The sequence below is a fragment of the Conger conger genome, chromosome 14, assembly GCF_963514075.1.
Source record: "Conger conger chromosome 14, fConCon1.1, whole genome shotgun sequence".
Taxonomy (NCBI): Eukaryota; Metazoa; Chordata; class Actinopteri; order Anguilliformes; family Congridae; genus Conger; species Conger conger.
This window is the reverse complement of record NC_083773.1, coordinates 2,155,770-2,178,810: the sequence shown is the minus strand read 5'-3', so window position 1 is coordinate 2,178,810 and position 23,041 is coordinate 2,155,770. Positions and strand designations below refer to the sequence as shown.

General features: G+C 42.8%; 1 protein-coding gene across 2 annotated transcripts; it reads right to left on the bottom strand.

Moving 5' to 3' along the window:
- Window positions 1-331: 331 nt before the first annotated feature.
- Window positions 332-21,920, bottom strand: pxk (PX domain containing serine/threonine kinase). Of its 2 annotated transcripts, none has more exons than XM_061218946.1 (18): window positions 21,520-21,920; window positions 18,771-18,821; window positions 18,207-18,254; window positions 17,351-17,537; window positions 17,086-17,163; window positions 15,573-15,646; window positions 14,748-14,822; window positions 12,987-13,091; window positions 12,442-12,543; window positions 10,168-10,329; window positions 9,695-9,812; window positions 8,738-8,816; window positions 8,579-8,627; window positions 7,845-7,922; window positions 7,320-7,406; window positions 6,746-6,809; window positions 6,191-6,250; window positions 332-4,589 (listed from the first exon to the last, which is right to left on the bottom strand). In XM_061218946.1, exons 1-18 carry the CDS (start codon window positions 21,619-21,621, stop codon window positions 4,399-4,401), a joined length of 1,710 nt encoding a protein of 569 aa, XP_061074930.1. In that variant the 5' UTR covers window positions 21,622-21,920; the 3' UTR covers window positions 332-4,398. The 2 variants fall into 2 exon arrangements, with proteins under 2 accessions (XP_061074930.1, XP_061074931.1); XM_061218947.1 differs by lacking the exon at window positions 21,520-21,920 and adding an exon at window positions 20,412-20,675.
- Between the last annotated feature and the right edge of the window lie 1,121 nt (window positions 21,921-23,041).

Here is a 23,041-nt window from a genome sequence, read left to right as displayed (position 1 = left end):
AAACGTTGCTGCTAAAGGATGTTTTGTATGTCATACTGTAAATTAGTCATATTACTCATATGAAAAGGTTGTTTACAATGCAGATGGTGCATTTCCCATTGAGAGGTCGTTCCCTCCAGCAACCAGTGCCATTAAACAACCTGGATGGTTGTTGTCAATGGTTTACACCAAGAAGGGCTGCATTTGTTCTTAAAGTAAATTTTTTAAACTAATTTTTTTTTATGCATGCAGTGGAAAAACAAATGTATATGAGATAAAACACCCCTTACCCCTGCAGTGAGTCAACCAGGTGTAAAACTAATGAAAAGCATGGAAAAAATATTACACATAATATTTTCATTATTTTAATAAAATAATCACAGATTTTGTTGCAAGTTACATGGATCTTTTTTTTTTTTTTTTACATATATACATACAACAACCTCTGTAATAATAGGACTCTCATGGATCGGTTTTTCTAATGGCAGTTAAAACTAGTTGAGCCACAACAGAAATGGAAGAACACACTACATGAAAATATTACAGAAATTGCTTTTAGTATTGGTAACATTTAAACATAATTTCTTCAGCTGAATGAAGGTTAAAATAAGATGCAAGCTATGAAAATATCTAAGAAAACATTTTCTTCATTACCAACAAATTTGTGTATTCTCAAAACAATTGCAAAAAAAGCACAAATTATAGTACCAGCAGCAAAATAAATTTGTTTTAGAAAAGGTCTGAAATGTTCATGCTAAAGTGCAGAGATTTACCATTAAGATTGTAAAAGACCTTTCTATACATGCCAGTTAATGGGTCATCAACACTTACAGCGGTAAGCAAACCTCATTTTGTTCTTTCATAATTTATGTCAAAATTCAACAGTGCAAAAATGAGATGAGTGATATGCAAAAATAAAAATTCAGGTTATTAAACTGCATATTATACCACAGCTAGACATTATGTACAACATGTGCAGGTGTAAACTAATCATTAAGACAACACAGGATATATTCATTTTGGAAGTTCAATTGTCACTCTTAAAATACAGCGTTTAATGACAGAATAAGATGTGTCCTTTACAATAAATAGACATGGAGAACAAAGACAAGTTTCTTTATCATTTTTTTCACCATGTGGAGCCCAAGACGCATTAAAAGATCTAACTAGTAAAATAGCTGACTGAAATAGAGGCTTCAATTACAGGATAAGCCAAAAACAAGAAGAAAATTAGCTTTTTTTTTTATATTAAAAATTTTTAACCGTTTATGAACACCAAACAGTGCTACTGTAGTCGCAATGTCCATGATACTTTTAGATCATCGTAATTGGCTTTCAATAAATTAAAAAAGTGGATGAAAACAAATCAGAGTATAATTTAAAATTCCATAACTCTGTTGAATTCAAAGGGAACATATCAATAAGTATGCTTTTGAACCAAACAGTCAAGCCAGGAAGCAAATCAGTGTTGTAGATTGGTAGCTGCTTCCAGTTCCTAAAACATCTAAAAATATTTGATCATACAGTGGCATTAAAGCACTACATGATGTACCATCGCCCAAACCTGCTGTTGTGAGAGAGCTCAGGCTGTTTAAGCAAAATGGATGACAATGTGAAACTATGAGATGTTTGGTTCAAAGAGCTATAGCCGTTAACCGTTTAATCAAATCACGCTAGCTTTCAAACCCCTCACTCATCTGACCCCAGTGATCATTGAAGGGAGAGATACACTAAGCTTCCAAAAGCTGAAATGTGCAAATGCCTTAATTTAAAAATAAGACTGCAAAAATATCTTTTTAAAACTACAAAAGCACACACAACCAGTATTTTATGCTGATGGATCAAAGATCAGATTGGAACATCCATCTGGTACTCACCAGGATCATTAAATAGTACAAGACAAGGGCACATTTCTGAAAACCACTCTACAATTACCGAGGCCTTCTTCTGAAGACGGGGCAGGGGCAGAGAAGCATGTGTGTGTTTTCTGCATTTTCAGCAGAGTGGTCGTGTCGAGGGAACGTAACGAATGAAAATCAGCATGTGTAACTTTTTACCCTTTTCATTCAAAGTCTGTATTTTTTTTTAAAAGCCTGTTCGCACATAGGTTCATTGTCTGACATGGCATGACACAATCTTATTTTTCTAGAAATTTCAGGAAACACTCTAATGGCAAGATGGTGCTAGAGGGCAATAAATACACGCCAGTTTTTGCTGTGTACAGTAATTACACTGCTTTCCCCCAATGGTCTAAATAGGATCTTCACAGTCAACAATTCCACTAATGATGCTTTAGAAAAAAATATATTGAGGCACTAAGGTGGATGTGGCACTGTTTAGCAAATATACTTGAAAGAATCAAAAATGCATTATTACTATTTCTATCTGAAAATAAATTACACTTTAAAAAGGCCAGCATATTCAGCAGGCAATAATAGATACCGGAGAATAAAATTACGGAGAGCATTTACTTATATGTCTTTGTAAGGGCCAATGATTTTTGTGCTTGCTTGGTCAGTCCAAAAGCCTGCACACACAAGCACAAGTAGATGTGGGAGTTTAATACTTCCTAAAGATCAACCACTGCCTACTGCTTGATTATGGCCTAGGTGCCCATTGTCTCCATCTCAGCATTGTCACTAGTGTAAACAAAACACTTTCTTGTTCGACTACGCAGAAATCAAATGTATGAAAATAACGTGTTGAATTTAAAAAATCAATCAAAAACCTGATGGCATCAGGTGGAAACATGCAATAGTGGGTTTACAGTGGCCTGGCTGGCAATTAATCAGCACTGCCAGCTGTGTCCCATGTACTTGTACATGAGTACACCACCAATTATATCCTGGCAGGCTACTTTGAGGACTCTCTCTGGCTTTTAGGCCAACATCAGGACGATCGGATGTTCCTGTGTGTACTCTGAAATCGTGGGAAACAGGAATTTGTGTTTATACGCTGTGGCACACAATGGTCGCTCATAATTTGAGTGTGCAAAAAAAAAGAAAAACTGGGACGCCACATTTAGCATTTCCAGGAAAGGCGTGCAAAATGAAAATGAAAATGAGACGCTAACTTTATTAATGTTTTCAGGAATCTCCAAACAGCGGCACTCACTGTGGAGGCTCTCATTAATAAAGCAGCCAGGCTGGAGGGCTGGGAATGCTAGGCTAGCCGTATATCGTGGAGCTAAACGCCGTCATGCTGCACACACCGCTAGGACACATCGCTCAATGTATTGCTGTCACTATCAACTGATTCCCTTGGTTTCCTCGAATAAATCAAGATCCAAAATGAACAAATCACCATGAGACGGTACCAGAATACAATTAACGTGTCGTTTGTTGGATACCAGCTTAACAGAAATTCAGGCAAAGCTTCCTTTCTTGTAAATAGCATGCACTCGTGAAAGGAAAGAACACCACCATCAAGAACGGCACAAAATGTAAATCTGCGATTATTTATCTGTGGCGCTGCATTAACAGCTGGGTCTTTGGGAGCACTGCAAGAACATGACCTCTGATGAGAAAAGGTGTGAGGTCAGGTGTACTAATCTATACTAAAGTGGAAAAATGCAAATAAACACGGAACACGGCATAATTAATCAGTGGCGAAAATAGGCAAAATAACAAAAAGCATAAAAACGAAACCAAACGGATTGCACTAAAATAAACCAATATAACAAAATAAGGCATTCAACCAAAGAATTTAGAAACAGCGATCACTGCACAAACCCCACCACAGCAGCGGTGTGCGCCTGTGCGGGGTAGCAGCGTAGTGCGATGGTTACAGAACGGAACCTGTGATTCAAGTAAAGGTTTTGGGGACTTGCAACTCGGAAAGGAAAGGTTAGGGTTTTCCGGGGCGGGGCAGAGCCAGTTAAGGCTTCAGTACATATCCAGGTGTTTACATGGGACTGTATGTAATGCGAACGCTGTACGTGGCTCAGCTTAATCTCATGTGATGTACTGTAATGTACTGTAATGTGCTGTAATGTACTGTAATGTGCTGTAATGTAATGTAATGTGCTGTAATGTGCTGTAATGTACTGTAATGTGCTGTAATGTAATATACTGTAATGTGCTGTAATGTAATATGATGTACTGTAATGTAATGTAATATACTGTAATGTGCTGTAATGTAATATACTGTAATGTGCTGTAATGTAATGTAATATACTGTAATGTGCCGTAATGTACTGTAATGTGCTGTAATGTGCTGTAATGTGCTGTAATGTAATGTAATGTGCTGTAATGTAATATGATGTACTGTAATGTAATATACTGTAATGTGCTGTAATGTACTGTAATATACTGTAATGTGCTGTAATGTGCTGTAATGTACTGTAATGTAATATACTGTAATGTACTGTAATGTGCTGTAATGTGCTGTAATGTACTGTAATGTACTGTAACGTGTCCCTCACAGGTGGGGGATGCTGCGGTCGCTGATCTCGGCCTTCCTCAGCTTGCCCTTGCTGAAGCCCTGGATGGAGCTGAGCAGAGCCCCACGGCCCACGCCGTTCACACACGGGAGGGGGGGTGCCTGGGTCTGCGCCGGATCACACGGGGGGGGTGGAGGTGGAGGGGGAGGGGGCGGTGGAGGCGCGTTCCCTGTTTTAACCAGAGTCAAGCCTTTAGTGTTCAGACAAAAAAGTCTCAATACAATAACACTTATTTTACCAATGGGGATGACGGGTAAAAAACATCAAAGTTCAGACAGACATACGAGAAGTGACCCCATTCAGCAAATTGGAGCAATAAGCCAGGTTGATATCATATTACCAAATTATTTAAATGCACTGACATGACAAGACACTGAATGAACCTGTGAAGTTTGCAAACGAATAAACAACATTAACAGATTGGCAATTGTACAGTTGCGAAATGATACGGTCTGATAAATTTGAGACGCAGCGATCGTTTTGGGTTTTGACAGTTTGCAAACCGCCCAGGGACAAAAACATGAATGGATCCACAATCCACAATACGGTGATCGCCACTCTGCAGCACACAATGCGAGAGCTGCGTATGGGAACGCACAAAGCGACAGACTGAAACCTGCCACTCAAAACATGAACGATCCATTAGCATGGGAAAAGGCCTGTCTGAGTGGACCACTTTTGCAGATTGTGAGAGTTTAAAGGTGCAGTAACCCTTTTCAATGCAGGTTCCAAAATGTGTTTGTTTATTTTATTTGATAAGCGATGAAGAAAAACTGAAATCGTGAATAACAGTATCTATTAAATTATGAAATTGTTTGGACATGAAGATCAAATTATGGGTGAACAGCAATACAGAGGTAAATTTGCAACAATCCTCTCATAAGAATGTTTACATTGTACTGTGAATAAATCAAATCTTTGAGATTTACAGAAATTATGTAACCAACAGACTGACCTTATATACTGCTTTAGTGGATTCATTTGTCAAAAGTAAACACATTCCTTTTCATTGGTTATAGCAAGAAAAATATCATCTATCCATAAGGAAACAATTACACCTAGATCCTGCTTTAATAAACACTGACATAATCCGCATCCTTGAAAAGCAGTTTTTCGACTGACGTATTTTAATCTCTTTTGTCTTTAGGCCTGAGAGGTTTTTAGAGAGGTAACTGCTGTGCAGCAGTGGTAAGAAGATGAAGAGGAGCCTGCCATTGAAAGAGGGCATTCTGCAGCTTTAACACTGGAAAGAATCTGTATTGGTTTACTTTACCCCACACACGTTCAAAATGGTGCATGCTCTACTTTGAAGACAGCAGAGGAGGAAGAGAGAGGCAGATCAGTGTTAATTCCTCATTTTCGCTTTAACAGAATTAGAACAGTTTCTACATGTGAAAATGATAAATGTGTGATTAGTTAGGTGTTGATAAAGAACAAAAACAAATTACTGACCCCAGACTAATTTCACTAATTATTAATCCAAATAACGATAAAAAAAAAGAAGAGAAAAACTACTCCCAGCACTGATGTACTATCTCTGAAACACAAAGGCTTTGGTCCTAATCATAATCATAATTATAAACCGCTAAAGATCAGAATGTGGTTTGATTTGAATGATCGACAGACACGGAACGTACCAAAACGAACAGAAACAAGAGTGAGACATGTCGACCTCGCACTGACACTTCACTCACATCCGAGGAGAACACGGCCTACTGGAGCTAAAGTAACCTGAGAGAAGAGTGCAGGGTGTCGGGGGGGGGGGCCTACCTGTCGTGGGGGGAGGGGTGGGGGAGGAGGGGGACGTCGGGGGGGAGCTGGCCCCAGAACCTGCAGAGGGCAACAGTGCTCTTTAGAACACGCAACAAGAACCTCCTCATCTCACACCTTAGTGTTATGAACATTCATGACTTATTTTTTACTTTTAAGACCCCGTTCAATTAAAATCAACATAACTCCTTTCAAAACAAAGAAAACAGATGCCATGGATTTAGTTTGGTTACGGTCATACGTTCGACTAAGTTTTCTTTTCCAAAAAAGCAACAACAGATGTATTTGGTATTTTGTCATATGGAAGGCATGTTTCTTGTTTCTTGGCATTCTGAGTTTGACCAATCTACCGTGCCAATGTAACTTCCATTACATAGAAGTTCCATTGGCACAGTAGGCACAGATTCCCTCATTTTCTTGCCTAAATTATGAATCCTTCCTCACTATCCAGTTGTGGAAAATTTTGGAATGGCTAGTCATGCTCATGCTACAGTGCTGTTGATACAGGAGGGCCAAACAACGTGCCTTTCCCCAAACCCACAGGATGTGACATACCAGAATTGTTGTTGTATTTTGCAGAAAGGTCTTCTTCATTTTCGTAGGCTGACTGCCTGTTTTTCTGAGACATGAGAAAGGTTCTGTGGTCAGAATATGTGGTGAATATATTCTGGCTCCATACAGTGCAGCTACAGAAATCAGAAACTCAAAACCCAAGGGTGTGTGCATGATGCATGATCACAACAATTCATGCAATGTGTTCATGCAGTCTATGTGGAATAAATCACAAGAGGCCTTGCTGTTTTAATGATATATACACACTTATTAAGGCTGCAAACCACAAACCACACCTCAAGTGTGCATATACAGTGAGCTCCATAATGTATGAGACAATAAAATAAATAAAAGTTCCTTCTTGCTTTTTGCTCTGTACTGTAATTTCTACATGGTGAAACCAAACCATAAAAGCTGAAAATCTGCACTACAATTACACAAGACTTGATTGTGAAATTGAAATTGTGGCACGCACACACACACAAACATGCACACACAGGCATACACACGCACACGCACGCACACACAGACACGCGCACACACACACACTGTGGCTGTGTTGTGGGAGTGTTCGTACCTTTCTGGCCAGGATCTTCCTCCTCTTCCTCTCCTCCTCAGAGCCGTGGTGAGACTGGGCTCGAGTCAGCCTCCTGTGCTGGTGGATCTGTGCGGGGTCGGAGACCGCGTTAGTCCTTTCAGCTGATCATACGCCATCAGGGGAGGCATTTTCAACCATGCCTTTATCCAAAGCGCGATACTGGATGCTTCTCATTCACCCATTCATACACACACTCACATACCAACGGCGATTGGCTGCCATGCAAGGCACCGACCAGCTTGTCAGGAGCATTTGGGGGTTAGGTGCCTTGCTCAGGGACACTTCGACACACCCAGTGAAGGGTCCAACCGGCAACCCTCCGACTGCCATACGACTGAGCCAATGTCGGCCCTATGTTGGTAGAAAAGGGTTCTAGGCAGGAAGGCAGCTTTGCCTACTCTAAAGTGAAGAGCACCACACTGCCCGTCAGTCAGATGGAAAACCACCTCACTGGGGGCGGAAGGTCTGGTCTTTTGAGGAAAAAAGAATTTTTGGGGCACCAACCATTTTCTGCTCCTCTTGCAGCCTCTTCTCCATGCACTCTTTGGCTGTTCTCAGGGCGTCCTTTAACTTGGTGGTGATCTGCGTTACAACCAGGAGAATGCAGGATGCGTGAGGATCTGTGCAGACAATACATCTGCAGATGCCACGGCCTTCATACTCAAAACAACAAGAGCTGCCAACTGATATTTTATATTAACAGCCATCAGCCCATTAAGGCATTGGGTATCTTTAAGTAGATTTCTCTCAACTGGTCTTAGTTTGACAGCAATCGTGCAGAATAAATTAGACAATCAGCAGAATTACAAAGCTGAATGATTTGTACTTTCATATTGATGTACAATTGTGATTTATTCTATATGATTCTATTTTATTGGACAGTTTTCCCTCTTCATTCCCTGTGCACAGCCAGGACAAAGAATGTTCACGACACAAAGGACTAAAAACTTAAGTTAAGATAGAAGAAAAATAATAGGGCAATGTAGGGTTTTACAGTTGGGGTTGGCCACAAACTCTTGGTATGGAAATGTCTGACAAGGTACACAATTTAGTAATTTCTGAAAACCTAAAATAGATAAGTTCTATATTCATAAATGTATATAGGTACATTCATAAATTCACAAATAGGTAACCAATCACGCCATCCCATGATACTCACTCTCTCACACACTCACAGACACACACACACACACACACACACACACACACACACACACACACACACACACAGACCTTACCTTGAACTGTAGCTTCTCTGAGTTGCACAACATCACATCACTAAACAGCCTAGAAAGAGAAGAGGGAACAGGGTTGAGGCTATAGCACAGCGCAGGCTGGTACAGAGACACAGTGTGCCAGCGGTGGACATCCAGCTGAACACGGTCATTGACACTCACGAGTTCTGCAGGAGCTGGGCCACGGTGGGCATCCCGCCTTTGCAAGCCTCGGCCGACAGGATGGACTGCAGCACCGTCACTGAGACACGAGCAGAACGAGGAGGAGTGAAAACACAGCCGCACCTCCAACCGGCCCTCCATGTACTCACCACTTATTCTACCCTTATTCACTTTCTCTTTTTCTGTTGGATCCTTTCAAGGACTCGTGGGTGTTCCGAGTACCTCACAATGATTTCTATCGAGAAGGTCAGTCGCGCAAAAACAAACACAACTCAACACATGCAAACTCAATTGTTGCTTCAGTGGTTGAGTTGTAGTATTTTTACATACACTCACCGAGCACTTTATTAGGAACATTTTTACTTTCTTACACCTACTTATTCATGCGATTATCTAATCAGACAAATGTGTAGCAGCAGTACATTGCATACAATCATGTAGATACGGGTCAGGATCTTGAATTAATGTTCACATCGACCATCTGTGATCTAATGTGATCTAAGTGACTTTGACCGTGGAATGACTGTTGGTGACAGAAAGGGTGGTTTGAGTATCTCAGAAACTGCTGATCTCCTGGGATTTTCACACACACTAGTCTCTAAAGTTTGCAATGAATGGTGCAAAAAACGAAAACAAAAATCCAGTGAGCAGCAGTTTTGCAGACAGCAGAGTCTTGTTAATGAGAGACGTCAGAGGAGAAGGGCCATACTGGTCAAAGCTGACAGGAAGGTGACAGTAACGCAAATAACCACACATTACAACAGTGGTAGGCAGAAGAGCCTCTCTGAACACATAACGCATCATGACTCTAAGTGGATAGGCTACAGCAGCAGAAGTAAAAAGAATAAGTCCAATAAATAACGAATAAAGTGCTCAGTGAGTGTATGGACCATTGAGAATGGCGTGGTTGATTTCATGAACAAGGCCGGGACACAGACCGAAGGGTTTGGCACTGACCCACAGACGGGGAGGGGGCAGGAGGGTACTGGTCGACTGGCACTGAATCCGGAGGCCTCCCGTACGCCATTTCATACAGCAAGTGTCCGAAGGCGTACACATCGATGCTCTCGGTCGTCTGAAACCATTAAAATCCCAATAACGCATGTGCATCAAGTGAAATGCTAAAATGAAGGTTAAAAAACGTTGCAGCACACAATTCCAGTTGTCATTGATAAACATGAGAGTGTTAATCCTGTACACATTTATGTAAGTGTATGTGTATGTATGTGTGCGTGTGTGTGTGGATAATTCACGATAAGTTCATCTTTTATTATGTGATCAACTATTGGTTATACAATTTGCACAATGTCCTTTTTTTTTAAAAACAAATTGCAGCCTAATTATCTTCAATAATCACAAGCAGCTGTTGTAATACGAATGACCAGTGGTCCTCATGTTTCCCCACACAAACAGAGCTAACCGCTACTTACATTGATCTTCCTGAACTGTGCGACGTAGGGTCTGTAGTAGGAGGGGAGGCCCAGCAGGGAGTTCTCCAGGTCCAGCAGTCTGCACGTGTCGTCCTCCAGTAAGATGTTGGAGGCGTGGAGGTGTCCGTACGGGAATCCTTTGTCGTGTAGAAATTTTAGGATCTGATCAGAGGGGGGGGGGGGGGGAACGGAAACAACGTAAGGCCAGTTCACATTTACTCCCAGAGCGATTCTTCCTGAGGTACCGTGACACGGATGCTTCACAGGAAACAGGAACACACAGAGCGGATGAGAAGGCCCAGCGAGAGAGGTTTAAAAAGGAAATGGAGAGAAAAACACTCAAACTGTGCAGAGAAAGAACAAGTCCAGTGGAAAACAACCATGGGAGGAACACAGGCGAGCCTATCCACTGCTGGCTGACCAGGTCCCTGCTGTCAGTAGGTAACGCTAACCAGTGAGGGTGATTAGGAGGAAGATTAATGGGGAATCTACAGAGCAAATTAGCATAGTGGTCGAGACTAATAGATGATATCGCAAAAAAGACAGTGGAGCTAAGGACATGCATAGTCAGGTCATAAGAGCATGCATAGCAACAAGACAAGAATAGAAAGTAGGAACAAATGTGTACATGACATAATGCCAGTCATTTAGCAGAATAACCATCTCCATGTCAAAGAGGAAAACTATCCGTATTATATATACAGGGTGCTCCATAAGAGTAGGAATGAACACGTTGTATTGATTTGGCTCATTTACCTCCCAATGAATAAGGGCATAAAGAGTGATGAAATCACCAGCACATCACAGACGTACGAACGTTACACGCTGCTGCTGCTAGGATGCAGGTGGAGTTGGTGATGGTTTTCTTTTTGGGTGGGGGAGTGACACCTCACATTACATTACATGTTATTTGGCTGACGCTTTTAGCCAGAGCGACATACAGTCGATTAGACTGAAGCAGGAGACAATGCAGGGTTAAGGGCCTTGCTCAAGGGCCCAACGGCTGTGCGGATCTTATTGTGGCTGCACCGGGGACAGAACAGGACAGGCCACTACTTTACTACATTTCCTCTGAGCTCCGCGGCTGAGTAAGCCTGAGCCAGTCTGCTTTCAGCACAACAAACACACTGTTCTTCAGACAGGGCCGTGCCTGTCAGAGAGCAATCTCTCTTGCCAGGAACAACTGACAACTTGCAGATCACTGGTCAGCTGCCAGGGGGCGCCAATGCAACAGCTAGCTTAGGAGGACAGTGGGTGAATTCGGCCAACCCGGTCTACGCAACTGCAGACAGAAGTGGATGAGATGTCATGCGTGGGTGAAGCCCACCACGTAACTGTGCAGGAGAGCACCGTAACAGAGAGAGACCAGGTCTCAGGGATGGAGACGGACCAGGTGAGACGCAGGGATGGAGACGGACCAGGTGAGACGCAGGGATGGAGACGGACCAGGTGAGACGCAGGGATGGAGACGGACCAGGTGAGACGCAGGGTTAGAGAGGGACCAGGTGAGACGCAGGGTTAGAGAGGGACCAGGTGAGACGCAGGGATGGAGACGGACCAGGTGAGACGCAGGGTTAGAGAGGGACCGGGTGAGACGCAGGGATGGAGACGGACCAGGTGAGACGCAGGGTTAGAGAGGGACCAGGTGAGACGCAGGGATGGAGACGGACCAGGTGAGACGCAGGGTTAGAGAGGGACCAGGTGAGACGCAGGGTTAGAGAGGGACCAGGTGAGACGCAGGGTTAGAGAGAGCGGTGTGAGACGCAGGGTTAGAGAGGGACCAGGTGAGACGCAGGGTTAGAGAGGGACCAGGTGAGACGCAGGGATGGAGACGGACCAGGTGAGACGCAGGGATGGAGACGGACCAGGTGAGACGCAGGGTTAGAGAGGGACCAGGTGAGACGCAGGGTTAGAGAGGGCGGTGTGAGACGCAGGGATGGAGAAGGACCAGATGAGACGCAGGGATGGAGAGGGACCAGGTGAGACGCAGGGTTAGAGAGGGACCAGGTGAGACGCAGGGTTAGAGAGGGACCAGGTGAGACGCAGGGATGGAGACGGACCAGGTGAGACGCAGGGTTAGAGAGGGACCAGGTGAGACGCAGGGATGGAGACGGACCAGGTGAGACGCAGGGTTAGAGAGGGACCAGGTGAGACGCAGGGTTAGAGAGGGACCAGGTGAGACGCAGGGTTAGAGAGGGACCAGGTGAGACGCAGGGTTAGAGAGGGACCAGGTGAGACGCAGGGTTAGTGGGGGCGGGGGCCCCTCTGTCGTACCTCTAAGATCTGCCGCCCGTAGGTCCTGATCTGGTGCAGCTCCAGGCCCTGGATCTTCTTGGGGTTGCAGTACTTCTTCAAGAAGGGTTCTTTTGGCTTAACCTTCAACACAAGAGACCAGACTTAACTCAGAAACACCTTCGACACAAGGCAATGAGACCAGACTTAACACCTTACCCACTCCCCCTGTGTTTACATTCTACATTTGGGTACAATTGTATGGAGCAAGTAAGGTGATGATTTATTATTTAATTTTTTTTAACAAGGATTGTATTTTCAAAGTTTCTTTGCTTTCCTCTAATCCAGATGCACAACGTGCAGACTTGATGATGGAAGGTAATTCTGCCGAAGCGAACATGTACAGGGTGGGCAGGAGGAGTAAGGCTTTCGCTTTAAATAACCACTGGTGCGGACGGTAATTCAGGAGATTTCATTACAACCCAAAGCCAAAACATGCTTTTCAGGAAAAACACGACGCTGGCCAAACAATCCCACATACAGTGCATGAGACGGGTCGTACCTGATACCTGCGTGTTAGTCATTACCTTACATATGTGATCTCGGAGAGTCCCTTTCTCACTGAAGGTTCGGATAACTAGTGCAGACGACTCGCTGGTGGTGACGAAGGTGACGGGGAAAATGTACGAGTTCTAGAGGAAAAAGAGCAGATGAATAAGCAAACTCTTCTTCACTCAGTCACTGGACAGGGTCAGGATTAGATTAAAGATTAACTGTAGCTTCAGCACCGCGGTCTCACTGCCACAGGGACCGTTCTTAGAAAGAGCTTAGTGAATTTACTGCCTTTAAAAAAACGGCAGACTTTAAAATCTGTCGGCAGAGGAACGAAAGCCGAAGCCGAACATGAACCGTCTCTTTGTGCTTCGTATCTCAGTGAGAACCGAGTCATGAGTTCTCTCCCTTTTCTTTTTTCCCCCCCATGCTGTTCACGCGGAGATCTTTTACCCTGAACATCATGGGATAAAGAGCAGTTGTGGCACGAATAAGGCAGCTAAATCCCAAGAACACATTCTGTAGGTGTTGTGCTTGCATATTGATATCAGACTAGTGCTTTATTAACCACATTATCTTGAACCCCACAGGGGTCGTGTATCAGTTAGCCAGACTCAAGCCCTTCGTCCAGGTTAGATGTGAGTTTGCGTCTGCGGTCTATCTGTGGAATGCGTCAGATCAGGTCATTCAGTGCAGGGGGGAGGGGGGAGGGGGGTGTTGTGGGAAAAAGCTGCTTCGAAACTTTGGAACTGAAAATGATAGACAGTACTAAGCCCCCACCCCCCCTTAAACACTCCCGATTAGAACAAATTGCAAGACTATTTACTGTTTGCTCCCACAGAGGCAAAAAGTTCCATTTCCATTCCCTATAGAAGCCAAACAGCCTAGGTGGGATGGGGGATGGGGGGAGGGTAGTTCTGAAATTCCGTTCAGTGATTTGCCGTCTGGTTCCCATCATGAGCACATCTGCTCGCATTGATCCAGTGAGGCCGGAAGGCAGGATTTCTCACTCCAGTGGAAGCAGACACTCCAAAGCCATCTCTGTCTCATGTCTCAATGGGTCCTGCAATAAGGGCCCTTCTGAACAAGGCTGCACGCCAAATTTACATATAATACGCACACAGCCATTCAAAGCTGCATTGTGTACCACAGCACACTTCCACAAATTGTTATTTTCACAAAGATTTTAAGACAATCAGCAATAAACGCATCTATATTACTGATCATAGCTCATTTTCACTGCCCTCTTGTCCTTCATGAAGATTATTTTTTTCGTAGCTAACCCTTAAGAGGAAACAAAACAACATTAACTGATTTAATTTTGAAACCATTTTCTTAATCTTGATCTTAATTGAACATTCATTCAACCGAGCCACTAAATTATCCACTCAACATACGTCTGGCTATGCTCATAAAAATTGAGCGTATCATTTCTAGACACGTACAATATGCCAAGAGCAAGCGTGCAGATGAAAATGGCTTTGCCGCATTTCCGCCAGGTTACCGCGGTAACGCTGTCATCAGGGTGTGGCCTGAGGTCTCCTATGACCTGGCATCTCAAGGGCCACATTTCCAGAGGTTTCTTTGTCAAACGTATAAAAACACTCCTGTGCATAACACGTCTAATCTCGCAACAGCTCCCGTCAGCTGCTGTAGGTTTAGTCTATCAAACAGCAGCACAGCACAGCACAGCACCGCACATGAAAACTGCGCTATAATCTCTACTTCTGGGAAAAGAGTGGCACACTGAGTTTACGAACGCAGCCCTGTGATCCAGGAGATCCACAGACACTTACGGACACTGTGGGGAGGAGCTTCATCGCAGACTGCAGGTCTTTGTCTGACAGGAACTTATCAGGACCCAGGTCAACCTGCACAGCAAGAGAAACGCCAATCAGCGTAGTCTGGAACCAATAGAAATGTCACAAACTGCTGCATTCCCGCCCACTCTTAGTCAAAACAGCGGATTATAGCATTACACCACTGGCATTTGGCATAGGCTCTTATCCCGAGCTACAAGACGACGTAATGGTTAAGGTACATGACAGGTCGGTGGTTCGATCCCCGGTGCAGCCACAATAAGATCTGCATAGCCGTTGGGCCCTTGAGCAAGGCCCTTAACCCTGCATTGCTCCAGGGGTGGATTGTCTAATCATCTGTCAAAATGCCAATAATGTGGGAGGTGAACCACTAACGTACGTGAAAACCTGCGATAGACGGTAAACTAGTTAAGCCTGTCACGGAACATGCAAGAGGATTACATAATAGCAAGGAGCACGACTTAGCAAAACAACAAGAATGCAACGCAAATTGATAAACAATGTAACAACAAAATAGAAATTCAATCTTTAGAAGTGCAGTGAAATCACGGCCCCAGTAGTCAAGCTGTCAGCAGAAGATCCTGCTGAACAGAACTGAAGGCGGAACAACCAATGTCTGATGGCAAATGAACCATAAATAACATTATATAAGGTGGAGTTTCTATGTATATTTTTCACATAAGCAATTAAAACAGGTGTAATCCATACACAGGTATGTAAAGAAGAGCATACAAATCCTTCAAGGGGGACCTGGTTTCAGGCATCAACAAAATGCTTAGGCAATTATGCGCCAGAACTTACCCAGCTTAAAACCTGGCGCTCCTTGGGCTGGTCTTTGTTTTTGATTAGAAAGTACCTCTTTCGTAACCTCCATCCTGTAATATAAGTGAAACAATAGTAATCTCAGTGCAAGAAAAAAAAACAAAAAAAAACAAAAAAACCCCAACTTAAAAAAATTTTTTTATAAAAATTTCTGTGCACTCCATCAGAATGCCCTTGAAACCAGCCTTTATGCTTTAGACACACAGTATAATTAATCACTGTGATAGTTGGTGAGCTGTATAAACTTGTATGTTTTCAAACAACAAATTAAACATGTTCTGCCCGTTCAAGCCCGGGTAAGTTTCGTTTTATCTGAAGTCAACTTGTTTTCATTATGTTGAAATAGATGGCACTGGAAATAAACTGACTTTTTTCTTCTCTCCCCACCCCCACCACCTCCCCCATACACACAAGTGCAGTTGAAAGAGTCAGTGATTTCCCCATTTCTGTGCAGCTGCTGCCTGGTGAAAATCACCCGTTATGGTGTTCCTCCAGGTGGTACTTAACCACCCTACTTTAACCTCTTTACTGGGGACAACATGAATTCTGAAGAACATGCCTTTCATTTCTTTTGCTACAGATTATTTTGTTACATGTAAATACTTTACAGTCAAATAAGTTTGCCCACTAAAAGCAAGGACATTATTTCACACAAGTTATTCGTGTGTGAAACCAGTATTCAGCACAGGCCAACATTTAGACCAAGTTTAGTTTCACCCGAGTGAAATGTTTGGACCCGGTATTTACACAATTACGTGATCTCCAGCGCCATGTTAAGACTGAGTAACAGAGATCTCATTTCTCAATGCAATTTGCTACAATCCTCCGCGAGAAGCAGACCACAGCCTTCTGGGATTGGACTGAACATTACAGTGCGTTGCCTAAAGCGAGGTTATGAAACACCAAAAGGATTTGACATAAGCTTGTTTTCCCAAGTTATTACAACAAATGAAGGACTTTCAATTATGAAGGCATAATACAGCTTAAGTTAAAGTACAATAGGTCATTTTGGACTTCTAACGGTCAAGTGAGGAGCAACAAACACCTTCAAACCACAACACATCTCTCCCCCTTCTCTGTGAACGCATTGACATTGAAAAGCCATTGGCTGTGGCAATAAGAACCAATTTTGCACCAATGAGCTTGAATTATTGTACAGCTATACATACATGTTTTGGTACAGGGTGTCGGCCTGTTATTGAAACCCAGGCATGTCAGTGAGCCTTTTTCAGTGATAGGAAGGGATTCGTAACGGTTTCGTAAAATTGTTTCAACACAAAAACCTTTTGTACCTTTCAGTGAAAACACATTCAATTTTGAGGATATGGTTAAGATACGCTTGAGGCAACTCATGTTCTTTTCTCCTTTTCTAACTATTCAAACAGCTGAGATCCATAGTGAGAGCTACCTTCTGAGGGAAAGTTTAGATAACTTGCGCTTCAGGACAAAACACACAAAGGAGACGGCTCAGTGCAATTATCAGTTTACACACCAATGTCTTTCAGTGGCTCGACCACTTCCCACTTTGGGTCAGATCTGAAGAACATGGAAACTTGCTGCAGAGCGATTTCTAAAGAGGAGGAGAAGACAGATGAGACCGTGAAACACCAAGATATGAACGACAGCAACACAGTGTAACTTCACAATCGATAAAAACACATGGACATTTCCCCCCTCATCCTGTAAAAACCCAACCCTTCTCACACCCTGATGTTTCTCCCTCACAAAGCGTGCTGGTCTGTGCCCTGTCCACACACCTGTGTAGTTGGCGGAGTAGTTGTTGGTGTCCAGGAACTTCTTGACGAGTTCAGAGCTGGAGAGAATGTGGTGAGTGGTGATGAAGTTCAGATAGGTCTGCAGGCCCTTCTGCCTCTCCGCAATGAACTCTCTGTCCATGTTTCCGATCAGCTTTTTGGGCGGAAGGGGCAGATTGAGGCCAGAGATCTGCAGAGGCAGAGCAGGGGCATATTTAAAGGTGCAATAGGTAATTTTCTAACTTCTAACGGTCAAGAGAGGAATTGCAGCAACAAACACGCTCAAATCACAACACTGTTTATCCCTCCCCCTTCTCTGTGAACACACTGACGTCGAAACGCCATTGGCTGTGGAAATTAGAAACAATTTTCAACCAATGAGCTTGAATTGTTGTACAGCTGTACAAAGTTTTGGTACAGAGTGCCGGCCCGTCAACTGCATATTTTGAAACCCAAATTTAAGGACTATAAACACAGGCAGAGGGCCAAGAGAGTCAACATGTCAGTGATCCTTTTTCAGTGATAGGAAGGGATTTACAATGGTCTTGTAACAATGTTTTAACACAAAAATCTTACCTATTATACCTTAATGTCCCAGCTTGTGTATAGGCATATCACAGTACAAAATGGCAAAAAGACAGTAGGGTATATTGCTATATGGTTTAGAGCGTTGCTTATCACAGGGTTTTGGGACCAAGTTCCTTGAGGGTCACTACTATTCCCTTGCTGCATATAGCTAATTGACAAATTGAACAGATTGATTTCAGCACTGGATGGTTAGAAACTAAATCTATGGTGTGTATCGTTTACAAGCTAACAAAATTACAGAAAGATATTTTACTGCAAATGGCACACTCACCAATAGACTATTGTTCAGCATGTCAAAGTCACTGTATCTTCTTATGACCTAAAATAATGGCAAATAATACACGTCAAACACTTTTTTATTGAAAAAAACAAACAAACAATAATTTTAATTAATAAATGCATTCCAAGACATCAAATATTATCAAGTGAAAAGTGCCAGAAAAGTGTCGCAGTTAAGGGTCTAGTAACTGCTGAATTCCCATATGGTGGGTTGTATCCTTGAGCAGAGTATTTAAACGTTAATTGCTTTCTGCAAATATCCACCTCTGCCAAAGGATAATGTGTAATATGTAAGCCGTGCAATTTGGCACAGCGTGATCAGCGTGATGTGTACCAGCATGTCTGTAGGGTGTGCAGCCAAGGTCCTGCTCAAGCAGCAATACTAACAGCACTGCATAACCAGAAAAGTGCAAAGGCCACACTGAGAAGAACACACAAACCACTGCTCTTTCCTTCCTGCTCCAACGGAAGGTTGGCACTGTGACTTATTTTTATTTAGCCCTAAACCATTTGCATTTGCCACAAAAAAAAAAAAAAAAAAAACACAATTATTTACCTGCCAGCTGTTCTCAAGAGAAACGCCCCTCTGAACACGGATAATGTATTCCTGTTGAAGAAAAAATGAAAATACATAAAATAAATGTCTCTTAACTACAACCTGCTTTTCATTGCGTGCCATTTCATGCATTGCTCGTCCAATAGGCCCTGTGTCATGTCATTTCTCTGGGATGACAAAATGACCAGACTAAACATGGTCTAAGGCAGGGGTCTCCAATCTTATCCAGAAAGGGCCGGTGTGTGTGCAGGTTGTTGTTTTAGCACAGGACTAAGACAGCTGATTCTACTCATCTAGGTCTTGATTAAAGACCACGATTAGTTCATTAGTATAATCAGGTGTGTTACTGCTGGGTTAAAACAAAAATCTGCACCCACGCCAGCCCTTTTAGGATAAGATTGGAGACCCCTGGTCTAAGGTATTTGCATGGTCATAAAATCTGCAGAAATTCAACAACAACAAAGTGATTTGCCAGTCCTGTGGTCTGTAAATAAGGGGGTGTAGATGCCTCCCCATTCTCTCTGCCCTGCGACATGGGAACACTGGAGCACAGGGGAGTCCAAAGGTCCATCTTAAACCTGGATCCGCTAACCCTGTGACACCACTGTGTATTGTACTTTTTACACCAGAAATGCCCTGGGAAATTGTGAAGCAACAGCACTGCTTTAAAGCTACTTTTAAAAAGCAATACAAAGGCACAGCATAGTTCACAGGTTATATCAAGGATTTTTAAAAGGTCACATAATACGGTATTTTAACATTTAATATGGAAATTCAAGTGCGCATAGGCCTAATGCGATACATAATTAATGAATAAATGTAATGATGTAAATTCTGGGGGGAAGGGAAATAAAACTCTTTGACCAGATAGCTCATTAAATGCAGAATACAAAGCATATTCCTGTCAAAATCTGCATTCCCTCTTCCCCAGCTGTTCTGTACATATAAGGAAACAGAACATTAAAAGTCTCAATGGATTCTGAATGAAATCCTTCATAAATAATATCAAATAAAGGATAAGACAGCATATCGGTCTATCCATATAAATAATGCATCGGTGTATATGCTACTGTGTATTGTTACACTACACAGCTATTGCCTAACAGACATTATTGCTTACAGACTTAGACCTATATTCAATCAGCATTTGTCCTTAGCATTGATTTAATCCAATTTTTGTTTTAATCCAAGGTTAATTTCGAATGTTTTATTGGTTTGCACTGAAAAACGACTGAACAGAATTAGTGAAATCTCGACGTACTAATTGACAGCTTTGCTGACGCGTGGAACAAAGAGCTAGGAACAGAGGTAAAGTATCTTCGGAAATTCTATTAACTGGGCATCATATCCCTTTATTCTCACGAGGTTCCTCCTCGCTTACTACACAGGAAGTTTCAGTCAAATTACGGTAAATTTCAAAAGTGCACCCCACCACCATTTTTTCATATGCCTACACGTTATTTTACTAACACTCATTCTAACAAGAAAAGCACGTATATAAATTGCACATTGATTTCTCTGGAGACTGAATAATGAACAATTCACTAAAGGAAAGCAGCAATAACCAACTCCCCCACCGACATAAATATATCTAAAAGTAACACGTCCAGTTTCCTGTCATGTTTGCCGTTTCACACTAACCTCTCAAAACGAATACAGGGTTTCTCCTGAATCAAGCAGTTACTTGCCGAAGTTCAGTCATGCCAAATTGATTTAGTGATGGATCTAGCTAGTAAGGCATTAGCTTAATACTAAACGGCAAGGCACCGTCTTACCAACCACAATATCGTCGACTTTTAATCCATACGATAACAAACAGCTCGCTTAACAGTTCTTTAAAAACTGCCATAACGTTATTTAACGTTATAGTGACAGCTGCGGCTGTTTGCTACTACGGCTAGTGATCTTACTAGCTCTAGGTAACTTCCGTTAACTAACCTATTTGTCAAACGTTGGTCAACAAGATCGCTAGCCCTGCCGGTCGTATCACGTTAGCAAAATAGACACATCTAGGCTAACTTTGGCATTTTGACAGATGTCGGCAAACGACTGGGGAAGGACAGAATTTACGTTAGCTAAGTTAATTCAAATAGCTAAACCAGCTAGACTAGTGGTATTTGTTAACGTAGTGATCACTGATAGTATGAATGTGTCTATGCAGGTAACTTACGTAGCCGTTAGGTAGTAAGCTAATTCAGCTAAATAAATAGCCATAGCTAGAGAGCTACACAATAATTTGCCTATGCAGCTGGTGTGTATCTAGCTACATTAGCTAGCTAGTTAGCTACACTTGCCGGATAGCTAGCTAACGTTAGACGGTTGTTTATGAAATGGCTAACTTAGTTGACGTACTAACTTAGGTAACGTTAGCAAGTTACTCAGTCACAAATTATGGAATTGGAACTAGCTATGTTAGCCGTTTTCTAACTAGCCTGTCTCGCTCTTTCGCATTTGTTGTAGGTAATTACACTCAAGTCGCTATGTATGAGTCCAGTGATGGCCAAAAGGCATACAGCACAGCAGGAAAGCAAACTAGCCAAACTGGAAAACGACGTTCACTAACGTTACTAGCAATATATTCTAGCTATTGTTATCTTGACATCTACACATTGAACTAGCTAATGTTGTTAGCCAAGTTATGATAGTTAATGTAAAATGAGAAGCAACAACGGTATAGTCAGAGGCCCTCCACCATAACCTCTGAATCCCCGTGATGCACTCACGCCCGATTGCCGATTCGATTGCTTACTGTGTGGGAGTGAAGGTTCTGGCTCGCTTCGATTACAGCTGTCACCGCCACGGTGTCGTCCAGCAGGATCTTCCCCGCAGACGGCTTCTCCATGAACGCCATTCCGGCGTTCGCGTCGGGAAATGATGCTTACCAACAGTCTTACTGACTCCCCAGTGTTGTGAAATATCCTGTATTCCTACAGAAGCATCCAGACAGTGACGGGATGAGTTTTGTGATCTGACTTGTCAGTGGGTGGACGGACGGATGAGCTAGCTAACGTTATTAGTTTCCTATGCAGCCCTTGCGGTAGCTATCTAAAGCTCACTCCGGCTTGAGCTAGTGCCTGTCAGTCTGTTTTGAGATAGGTGTATGTCTACGCGTTTCCTTGGCCACGGGCGGAAACACGTAACCAGCCTATAAAAGTTAAATGAGGTACTGTATCCCATTCCATGAAAACTGGTGGATTGCGATGTCAGATTAACCAACCGTCGCCAAATTATGTACTTAGCTATGGGGTAGACAGTAAATGAACATCGTCCAATAAAGCAAAATATACCTATGTCGAAACAGACTGAATTAGCTGACGACCGAAACACTTTAAAACACTTCACACTTCCCATGTGAATGGGAAAGACAATATCTCGAATGAGAACCCCATCACATGATAAGACATGTGTGTTGTATGACATTCAGTGCTTCGCGGGTGGGGAGTCATTCTTGGCGTTTTGCTAGCAATCGCTGCCCTGACTCGACCTCTTGTAAATGTGAATGTGACATTGATGACGTCTCACGAAAGTGTTGCGCACTGCTTCCCTGTCACACTGACAGGTTAAAACTACACGTTATTAAGGGCTTTAAACATGGGCCAATAAAATACATTGAAATCTTCGGTCCTAAAATTATCTGGTAACCAATGCAGTGACTAAAGTCCATCCATCCGTCCATTATCTGAACCCGCTTATCCTGAACAGGGTCGCAGGGGGGCTGGAGCCTATCCCAGCATACATTGGGCGAAAGGCAGGAATACACCCTGGACAGGTCGCCAGTAGTGACTAAAGTGCTGGAGAAATATTTGCTATATTCTGCTAGGGATAAGAATTCGAGTAGACTAGTCTGTAGAAGTTAGCTACAGCTATTATGTTTATTTCTTAGGAAGAACGAAGGGTGATAAGTCACAAACATAGCTCTAAGGCAGAGGTGCACAACAAGGGCCGATCCGTTTGAGGATTTTGTGCCTTCTGGTCTTAATTATTTAATTGACTCAATTATATCTTATTTGACACGTGCATGAGTACCGGGTACAGCTGCAGAGTGCAAGTTTAACCGAATGATTTTTCTGTGCTCAAGTACAGGCTTGAACCAGGATAATTTATAGAGCGGTCAGCAAATTTAAAATCGAGGCAATTGGTTGGAATGCCAAGACATTAAAACTTGTCACACTGACTTTGTATTAGGCTATTTAAAGTCCAGTAAATAGCTGACAATATTGTATGCCATAGGCTACCTATATTACTTACTGTATGGCGTTCACGTGAATTCA